A 10,166-nucleotide genomic window follows, 5' to 3' on the forward strand; every position below is an offset into this window, starting at 1 on the left:
GACAGTTGTCATGGAGAATGTGCACTGAGCATCTCCAAGCTTGTAAGCTTGTCGGGTGGGCTCAACGATGCTCCTATTGCTGGTGAAGAAGCGGAGGATCAGAGAGCTGACAGGACTCTCAGGGCCACGGAGAGTGCAGCACGAAGGCCAGGATCCTTTCCCAGTTGGAAAGCAGTGGCTCTCCTGGCTTTGTTAGCAAAGGTTTACTAGATGCCTCCTTCAGGCCAGGTATAGACCGAGACTCTAGGGAAGCGAGGAGCCAGATTTTGGAAGCAGAGGAGCCAGAATTTGATCCAATCAAAACAGTTATCTAGTGGACAGCTCACAATGGGTAAAACTGTGAAAGACCGGTGGTGACAAAGCCACAGCGACACCCTCACCAGAATCATCCAGGAGTTACTGTGACAACCGCATTCCATCCCTTGGTTCCCCAGATCCCAGACTACAAAGGTTTGGTGAGGGACAATGACCTGTATATTTCAGGTTATGGTTAAAAGATACTGTGATTGTCCAAGACCTCATAAGGGAGTATTCACTTGGCCCTGGCTAACTTTAGAGGCTGGGTCTTTGGTATCCTCCTCCTGGGCCCCGCTAAGTTGAGGCCTTCAAAGGAACCACATACTCCCTTCTGCCCCAAGGCCTCAAGTCCCATCCAGAGTTGTGTGGTGGCTGCTTTGGGCTGTTCAACGGTATAGGCCATTCCACGGCCATGGCCTCAGTGAGAAGTGCCCACCAGAATCCAAGTATTTTTCCTGTCAACATAGATTGGGAGGCTCATCCATGTCTACATTGGGGTTTTCCTCAAGTATCCTTCTCCCTCTAGAAAAAGAGCTCTTTTATGAACTGTTCCTTTAACTTTGGGGGAGAATGAAGTAGAAGTCACAGAAGGCTTCCCCATGGAGGTAGCTCCCATGATGGGTTTTGAAGGGTGAGTAGGAGTTTTCTAGCTGGCCAGAATGTCCATTAACCGCAGTGTCCCTCTCAGGGGCCAGCTTATTTCCAGTCTGGTGTGTATGTCACTGTAGGCCCTTTGACACTGACTGGAACCATCCACTACTTTTAAAAGAGGTAAGATGCCAAGGCCCTGGCAGGAGACTGACTTGCTCAAGATCACAAAACAGTTCAGTGGTACAGGAGGCCTTTCTGAGCCCTTTTCCCCCACAGGCAGCATAGCCCATGGAGAGAGGGAGAGTGAGGCCTCAGTTTACCTTAGCTGTGAAATGGGGATAATTCAAGGTATACATTTACCCCAAAATGAATAACAGAAAAAAAAGAGATTTTGCCTTTATGAAGTATTTACCAAGTGCTAACCATTTCATAAGCATGGTGGGTCTTAAGAAGAGAAGGAATCAGGCAAGGCCCCGCATGCTCTGGCTGGGCTGGGGGGACGAGACACTAACCAGCCTGTGGACCTTCTTTCCCACAGCTCTGCCATCTGGACACACACGCAGCAGAGGGTGTCCAGTCCCGCACCCCCCTCAGAGGGCCAAGGGGAGGTGGGCACCCCTCCTGGACCCCCACTAACACAGCCTCTCTCCTTCCCTCCGGCAGAACCAGAGCTGGGATCTGGGGCAGGCCCTGCCGGCACGGGCATCCCCAGTCTGCTTCGGGGCAAGAGGGCAGGACACACGGCCAACTACCGGATTGTGACCCCCAAGAGCCGAAACGAGAGTGGTTGAGGATGGTGGTGGCCCCTCAGCGAGGGCCGAGCTGGCCCCCTCCAAGAACCGTCTGCTTGTATTTATTGATGCCCTGGGCCTCCCTTGTGCCACCGAGGCCTTTAGGGCAGGCAGGTCTCTGCCCTAGTCCCCTCTGTGGCTGAGCAGGGACACATGCTGAAGAGGGAAAGAGTGACCCAGGTGTGAGACAAAGCCACCCTTGGGGTCCTGGACCTCAACTACCCTCTGTAAAATGGGCCTGCAAAGAAAGGGTACCAGGGACAAAGTTTCCTGTCTTCTCATCAGCATCCTGGCATCCAAGCCTGCAGGCCCCAAGGGGGTCAGGGACTCCAGCCCTCAGCATTCAAAAAAGGATTAATGGGAGAAGGGCATGGTTGTACTCCTCCTCCCCTCCAGCCAAGCCTCAGAAGCCCATCTGCACCCCTCTTGTCCCTTTTTTCTGGTGCTGGGCTCCCAACCCCGAAGTAAGGCTGTCCTTGGCCTTTAACTGGAGGGTTGGGACCTCCTTGCCTCCCTTCTGCACCCCTGCCTGCTCCCAGCCCTTCTTAAGCATCCCAGTGGTGTGAGGACATGGGAGAGGGACAGGCCACCTGCTCCCATAAACACTTGTGACAAATGGGAGATGTGTCCTGGCCAATAAAGGCCCCCCAGCCTTTTGCTCACCCCTTAGCCTGGTCTCAGTGTGTGTTTAGATGGGTTCCTGCTCCTGCCAGTGTCTCCGTGGCCTTCACTCTCCACCAGAGGGGGCTGGAGACAAGGGGGGAGCAAGTGAGTAGAGAGAGGTCACCAGGTGTCATTGGCTTTGGAACTTGGCTTATTGAGGGGCCTGTTTTTCAGGTGAAGCCAGCCAGGGAGCAAGGAGCTGCCACAAACTTCAGGACAGCTTCTCAACTGAGTGTGACAAAGCTTTGACTCTCAGCCTCAGTTTCCTTCTCTGTCAAATGGGACTATTAGTGCCCTTTGAAGAATCAAGAGATTTCTAGCCTGCTTCCAGCCACCTCCCTTCCCACAGGAGACAGACCTTCTCTGTTCCCTGCACCTCCTCCTGGGTTCTCACATGAGGTACAGACATTCCCCTCCCCCAACATAGACGCACAGCAAGATGTGCAGCCCCTAATGCAGCCACTCCCTTGAAGCCAGCTTTCTGGGCTCCCTCTAAACCCAACCTCAGTAAACTCAAGTTCTCTGATATCTATGCCCCACAGCCCTGCCTGAAGGAGCCCCTCCACCACCACACCCTACCCCTCACTTCCTGCCACCGAGCCCACTCTGGACCAGGCCCACGGACACGGCTGAGTCAGCCCTGCTCAGTCAAGAGAAGACATTGTTGCAGAATCCAGGAAGGCTTCCTGGAGGTAGAAGGTAGCTGGCAAACAAGTGATGGAGGAATTCATGCCCATTGGCAAAGAGTCCAGGCCACAGAGGCCAGCACTGAGGGGAGGGCGGCACTGCCCAGGCAGGTGCAGGAGTTGTTTGGGTGGCTCTCTACATTCATTCATTCTAATGCCAATACAGAGAACCCCCAAGGAGATCCAAGTTTTTAAAAAATCTGGTTTTTATTCTTCTCAAGTGTCAGGATGTGGTGGTCCACAAGAGCAGGGGTCAGGGTCAGCGTGCAGGGTCAGGTCTTGTGTCACAGGCAGATCTTCCCTGCCCTCTGCCTGAGCGAGGGGGGCTGTGGCCCTCGGGGTGGGAAGGCTGGCCCTTCCCCTCTGTGACCAGGGCCTCAGCCCCCACCTGCCCGCCAACCAGCAGTGACACGGCCCCTTCCACGCGGCCTGTGGCTGCCAGCGCCACCACTGCCTGCTCTGTGGGGAAACCCATGCGTTCCAGCTGCTGCAGCCTGGGGTAGAGGCAACAGAGAGGGAGTGTCAGAGCTGCCCTGACCCCCTCCCCAGATGAGGCCCCAGCCTGGCCCACCCTTTACCTCAAAGAGGAGACTGAGGACTTAGACAGCCACAGTGGATTCTCAGGCCCCTGGGCTGTCCCCTCCAGGAGGGAAGCCTGGAGCCCCGCCTGCAGCATCTGCTCATCCAGCGACATCCACAGTTGGGGGTCCAGGGGGAAGCTAGGCCTGGCCTCTGAAAAGCCCTCCCAGGTGGGCTGCACAGTCCCCAGATTGGGCAGAAGCGGGACTGCTACATCACTGTAGGGCCAGAGGCTAGCGGAGGTCGCGTGAGGAGGTCCAGGAGCCCTGGAAGGACGGAGGAGGGATCTGGCTGCCGGCCGCCACCAAGCTCCTGCCATCAGGGCCAGCATCCTCCACATCACCCTCCTGCCTGTGGCAGACTCACCTCGCACCAGGAGGATGGGTGACAGGCAGCTCAGCCAAGCTGCCTTGGGCAGGAAGGAGCCTCAGTGGCCAGCTCCTTGCCAGAGCCCTGCACATGGCACCCTCCTGCAGGGCCTGCAGCCGCCGCTCTGACAGCTCGAGCCAGTGGAAGGCCCCTACTGCATCTGTCTGCCCAGAGCAGGGCGGCTGGTCAAGGTCAACCGAGGTGGAGGTGCAGGGCCGTAAACCTGTGCAAGTATGGGTCCTCAGTCCAGTTAGCGGGGGCTCAGCTAAAAAGGGACCTGCCCACCATTCCCCTAAGAGTGAGAGATGCTAGTATGCAAGATACCAAGCTTGGACTCATCTCAGCCTCACCTCCAGCCACTCTGACTTCAGTTGTCCCCAAAGCCCCTCTCCGTGCCCAGGCAGGCCAGCTCCATCCCCAGGATTCAGACAGGCCTGGGCAGCTGGTGGAGCTCAAGAGTCTCATTTAAAATAGGAAGGACCTCAGGGTCTGGTTGCATCATCTTCTCCAACAGACATTAATCATCCTCAGAGCAAAAGCCATGGCAAGCCACAGGGAGTTTTAGCTCCCTGAGCTTATTCTGCCATGCTCATGCCAGCCTTTGGCCTTACAGTGCCCCCTGCTGGCCACACTCTCCTTTTTCTCTTCATTCCACCACTCACCTCCTCTAGGTAACCTTGGTCACCACCCCTTCTAGGAAGCCTTCTTGGATCATATCTGGGGTAGTACCTCCTTAGGCAGCCCGAACACTCCCAGGCTCCCCACAGAACTCGCTAAATGGTAAACAGCCCCTCCTCCCTGGCCCTGCACACCCCAGCCCCAGCCCAGAGGACTTACAGATGCTTCTGGAATGTGTGTGTGCATTGCTTGGGTCTGACTGCTCCTTGTGCCATTCCCTCCCTAGGTCCCCCTGGAACCCACACTTCCCACAGTCCCTAGGCCCCAGGTAAAGGATACAGGCCAGGCCGGCCAGAAGGCCGCAGAGAAGCTGAAGGAAGGGGGGCTCGGAGCTCAGCAGCGGGGTCAGGCACAAGAGCAGCCATGGCAACAGCCACTGTGGCAGTGCCCCTCAGGGCCGTCCAGGGTATTGGCTCAGCCTTGCCAGCATGCCCAGGTGGATGGGCATGTATCCGCAGCCGCCGGCCACACCGGGCACCCCGAGGCCCGCCAGCAGCACAGCCAGCAGCCCAGCGGCCACGGTGAGCAGGGCCGACACATGCAAGAACCGCAGGGTGCCCAGCTGCTGCTCCTGCTGCCAGCCCAGTGTGCCCAGGAGCAGCAGGCTCAGGAGCAGGCTGGGCAGGGTCACGTGGCCCAGGGCATGGGTTAACAGCCTGTGCGCTGGAGAAGAGAAAGGGCCAGGATGTGGGGTTTACCCACCAACAGGGCCACCCAAAGAGCCTCCCTCCTGGAGAGAGATTCTGCCCAATCAATCAGAGGAGGGCCATGGTCACCTTCACCGAGGGCCACCCACCTGCTGTGTTTCCAGGAGGAACCACAGGAACAGCAAGCACTATGATAATGACAGAACCTGATCCTTCCCAGGGCTCTGATAAGACTTCCCTCTGGGATGACTTCCCTCTGATAAGACTTTAACTCTGGGCTCCACCTCCCTGGCTGTGTGACCTGGGACATGTCACTTAACCTCTCTGAGCATCACTTGGTCCTCTCAGATGCCAGCTCTAGCTGTTGTGATTGTTGGAAAGCAGGGGCTCAGATGAGGCCCCCAGTTACTTCATGATGAAAGGGAGGCTGCCAGAAAAGAATTCCCACCCATGAGCTCCCATCCTCTAGCCCTCTGCCCTCCCTTCTTGCCTGGCACGCTCCCATCCAAGGCTTCACCAGGGATCTGGGTCTCCTCCCCTTGTGGCCACTCTCTCCAGGGACTTCTGTGACCTCCCCAAGCACACCATGACCTTATCTCATGCAGCCACCACCCATGTCTCTGCTCCTCTTTCAAGTTAAATAGCTGCCTCTCTCACCCCCGCCATGTGTTAAAAGTCACCAGTGTGACCAGGTGCAAACCAGATCTGTGCCATCTCACACCCAACAGCCACCTAACACCTGTGTCCAAAGGGGCCTCTCAGATTTCACTTGCCTGCAACCAAACCTTCTATATTCTTCCAAAACTGCCCCCCCACAAGCGCCCCCCATCCTGCAGTTGCTCTGGCCTCAAACACCTCCCCTTTGCCCTCACATCCAACATCTGAGTGAGGTGTCAACCCTGTCAGCCTCATCCTCTAAATACATCTGTGGCAAAGATCTCACACCAGCATCTTTCCCTCACTGGGCTGCTGGCGTCCACCTCTGACTCCCCTTTCAGTCTATTCCTCGCTCAGAGGGGCCCACATCACTGCCCTCTCAAAGCCCTTCCAACAGCCTTAAATGCCCTCAAAGTCCTCAAGAGTCTACACACCCGCCCGGCACTCCTATCAACCCTGGTCTTACGCAGTTATCGCAAAGACAGAAGTGCTCCCAGTTTGCTCTGCTGTTTGCCCACCTGGAATTCTCTCCCTCTGAAGGCTGGCAGGTGTTGTTAATCCCTGCATGGCTCTGCCTTGTATCACTCTCTCACAAAGGCCTTCCAGAACCACCCTATCACACCATCCCCACTCTGCTTCACTTGCATGTATCAGCTCCTGACCTCCTAGGCATTCATTTGTTCACACATCTCCCCCTTGCAGATTGCCAGTGTCATGCAAACAAGGCCCCTGCTCTGTTCATTGTCAAATCCTCAGCACTGAGAACCATGTGTATACATCAGGAGCCAGGAGCGATGTGTGTACAGTGTACATAGGAAGTGCTTGATGAATATTCGCCAGTGGACAGAATGAATGGATGGAGAAGGACTTATCAAATGGGGTTTTGTGTTATATAGTCACTCGGGCCTGTTTGGGCAGCTCTATTGACATGCCCTCAATAAAAGACGAGCTGTTACTATAACTCCAGCTTGGCAAGTGAGGAAATTGAGGCCCAGAGAGGGCAAGTGACTTGACTGGTCTGGTCCCACTGCCCACCTCTGTAAGGCCCACGTGGCCCTCACCCTGCCAAGGTTCCAGTAGCAGCTCTGGGGCCAGGGTCAGGCTGGGGCCGGCCCCCATCAGCCAGAGACCACTCATCAGAAGCATCAGAGTGGAGGACATGAGAGGCAGGGCTGGGGGCAGTGGGCCAGGGCGGCCCTGGGCATGCATGGTGAGAGCAGTCCTGGCGCTGTACCCTGGGATAAAAGAAAACAGCAGAGGTTACTATCAAGCTCTTTATCTCACTGACTCCCTCTCACTCACCTAACTAATGAATGACCTCATTGCATAGAAGTGCAAGCTGAGGCCAAAGCGGTAAACCAAGCAGCTTGGTTATGGCACTTTGGACCCTAAATCACGGGGCCAGGCCCACAAAGCTCTGAGAGCCCAGGGGCCTTGGCATGAGAGATGAACTGAGGCGTTGGGCCCCCAAAAAGAGGGGTGCCAAGCCCCATAGCAAACGCAGTGCCATCTCTGCCCCCCATTCCCTTAGGCCAGCTCCGTAGCTGGCTCGCCACTTTCCTCCCTCCTCCCCTCCACGGGGCCCACATTTAGGCCATGTGGCCCAAGGCCATCTGGCCCAACCTGGAGGCTCAAGGATGCCCTTGACCGTGGGGGACAGGGCCTGCAAGGAAGACTGCAAAGCCCGACAACCAATAAAGGAGCAGATTGGTGGAGGGGCGGGGATGTGGGAGGGACAACAGGGAGTGCTCATCCCCTGCGCAGATACAAAGTAACATTGGACAGGAGCCACCCTCCTCCTCTCTGGGTCCCAGGCCAGCCTCTCTTACCCAGCCCACTTTCCCGGGAGGTTTCAGGCTCTCTTCGGCCTCCTTCGGCTGGGTGTCCCTGGGCAAGTTTCCCAACCTCTGAGCTTCTCCTTCCTCATCTGTAAAATGGGGATTAAGAAATTGCTTTCTTCACCAGGTGATGAGAAAAAGGTATGCCCCTACAAACACCTGGTCCTGTTAATTGTGGAAGGTGGAAGTAGACACCAGCGGGCCAGCCAGACTTCCTGTCCCAGACTCGCTGATCTGAGCCTTTGCTCTCAAACGTGGCCATTCATGCCCACAAGGAGGGCTTTCTCATCCTTGTTGAGTTGTCTCCTCTCCCATTAAGCCTGCTGTCTAGGATGGGAGTCCGGCCCCCTATAGGGTAGAAAGTAGGACCTCAAAGAGATAAGAAGGTTGCTTCACCCTTGTCAAGGGCATATTCATCAGCAACCCCCGCTGCGAGTTACCAGTAAGAAAACTATGGAAGGCCCTTTACCTGCACTGTTATTTCCTCCATTTCTCTAACAGGCAAACACTCCTATTCAACCTGCGAAGCCCAGCTCAAATGACCCTTACTCTTTCTCACTATATATTTTACCCTATCTTATAAGCATTTTCCAGGGCAGATATTTTTAGTTCTCGGAGGGGCCTCTTGTACATCTCCAAGTTATGCAGAATATTCCTAGCACACTGCTGGAGAATCATCTGTGCTACTGAAAGACATCTGTGCCCTCCCTACAGAGCTGGTCCTTTCTAGGAAGACCCCCAAGGAAGCCTATTATTCTGCACTACCCTGTTCCAAGGGAGAGTGAAGAACTTGCTCATGGACACCCCAAAATACCACGTGACCCCTCTGTGCCTCAGTTTCTTCATTTACACAAAAGAGCTGTCCATGATCAGGTTCTAACTACCTTACTGGGAAGTCAGCACAGAGTGGGAAGACAAGTCAGGGAAGATTCTTCTGGGTGGTGGTAAAAAGAAGGACCCCGGGTCTGGGTTCGACTCTGCTTCGTAACTTTGGGCAAAATACTGAACTTCCTTGAGCCTCAGTTTCCCTTACTGTAAAAAGGATGAAGGGTGATTAAGGGACCTTCTCAACGTCAACCGTTACTGGGGGGTGGTTCTCGGAGCCGGGCGTGGCGTTCGGGAGGAGGGGGGGCTCTCACCCAGCCGACTGGCCACAGACCCCTCCCCCGCCGCCTTGGCCACGCGTCCGGGGTACTCACTGCGGAGCGCGGCCCCCTACCCCCGGAAGGCCGATCGGGGCCCCAGTTGGCAGTCGGGCTTCTAACTCCCTACAGAGGCCCAGGCACCCCAGCTTAATCCGCACACACACAGGCAGTGACCCCGGCCGGCCACCGGGACGCCCCCTCCCCCGCCACTTGCTGATTAGTCAGCAGTTGTTTTAGGCCCCGGGTCCCTTCCCCCAGCCCTCCCTCCGGCCTCCGTTTCCCTCCAGGGTAGACTCTTCTGAGACGGTCCCTAGAGCCAGCGGACGAAACCATTACTAACAATCTGGCATAGTGCGGAGAGTCGCTTAATTTGATACCGAGACCCGCTCGCCGGCACCCCTGACATTTCTAGTGATATTCAACCCCGCGCGTCATTGCGATCATCGCTCTTTATAGAGGATTGAGACAAGAGTTGCAGAAGCGAACAACGGAAAAGCGATGGTTCACCCCTCCTCGGCCCGCCCCCGTGGGCTGGCCCAATGGTAGCGCCCGAAGTTGCGCGCTTTGCGCCTGCGCAGTGCTGGCCTAGAGGAAAAGCGAGAGGGAGACGGACGTTGAGAGAACGAGGAGGAAGGCGAGAAAATGGCGTCCACGGGTGAGTGTAGTGGAACCGTGTTCGTGCTGGCGACGGCTGGGACGCCCAGATGGAGGGGGCGTTTGCTCCTGGGGGTGACCAGGTCTACTGAGTGGAGTTGCCGAGAGGGGTTTTGATGAACCCTCCGCGGCCGGACGGGCTCCAGCGCTCCCGTTCCTTTCCCCTCCCCCAATCGGGCGGGCCGGTTCTGGAACCTTCGGGCCCCCCCGGAGCGCAGGGGGTTCGCGGTAGCGCGCGGCTGCGGGGCCGCGCGGCCCCCGCCGAGGCCTCCATTGTGTGGCGGCGGTCGGGGCCCCGCGCTTCGGGCCTCCCGCCACGTGGGCGGGGCCTGCAGCCTCCAGGGCCGGTGTGGGGGAGGGGGCCCGACCGGGCCTCGATCCCAGCACCCCGAATTCCTGGGCGGGAGGCGGGCGACCCGGGCCGTGAGTGACGCAGCCGAGAGCGTGTTGCCGTTATCATTTCATTTCCCTTGCTTGCCCGAAGGGCGACTCTTTTCGCGGAGACGCCTTGGGGGCGGGGGGGGCGGGGGATGAAGCCTGCAAACAAAAAAGGCTTCGCAGGTTTGCGAGC

General features: G+C 56.9%; 3 protein-coding genes across 7 annotated transcripts in view; 2 read left to right on the top strand and 1 right to left on the bottom strand.

Annotated features, from left to right (window-relative positions):
* Window positions 1-1,679, top strand: part of EMID1 (EMI domain containing 1) — a 52,451-nt gene extending 50,772 nt beyond the window's left edge. The window contains exon 16 of the mRNA XM_006890526.1: window positions 1,552-1,679. Within this exon, the coding sequence (XP_006890588.1) occupies window positions 1,552-1,679 (128 nt within the window). The remainder of the gene's footprint in view (window positions 1-1,551) is intronic.
* A 1,608-nt stretch (window positions 1,680-3,287) lies between these two features.
* Window positions 3,288-7,167, bottom strand: RHBDD3 (rhomboid domain containing 3). The gene is given in 5 exon segments (XM_006903682.1): window positions 3,288-3,522; window positions 3,607-3,873; window positions 3,974-4,136; window positions 4,934-5,317; window positions 7,020-7,167. Coding segments are annotated over 5 exon segments (1,197 nt in total).
* Window positions 7,168-9,540: 2,373 nt separating this feature from the next.
* Window positions 9,541-10,166, top strand: part of EWSR1 (EWS RNA-binding protein 1) — a 29,932-nt gene continuing 29,306 nt past the window's right edge. For 3 of the 5 annotated variants that reach the window (XM_006890479.1, XM_006890480.1, XM_006890482.1), the window contains exon 1: window positions 9,541-9,596. In XM_006890479.1, coding sequence (XP_006890541.1) covers window positions 9,584-9,596 — 13 coding nt within the window. In that variant the 5' untranslated portion in view covers window positions 9,541-9,583. The remainder of the gene's footprint in view (window positions 9,597-10,166) is intronic. The other 2 variants (XM_006890478.1, XM_006890481.1) reach the window with 2 other exon arrangements.

This window comes from Elephantulus edwardii, unplaced genomic scaffold (assembly GCF_000299155.1).
Source record: "Elephantulus edwardii isolate Elephantulus edwardi_28Jun2011 unplaced genomic scaffold, EleEdw1.0 scaffold00089, whole genome shotgun sequence".
NCBI classification, from domain to species: domain Eukaryota; kingdom Metazoa; phylum Chordata; class Mammalia; order Macroscelidea; family Macroscelididae; genus Elephantulus; species Elephantulus edwardii.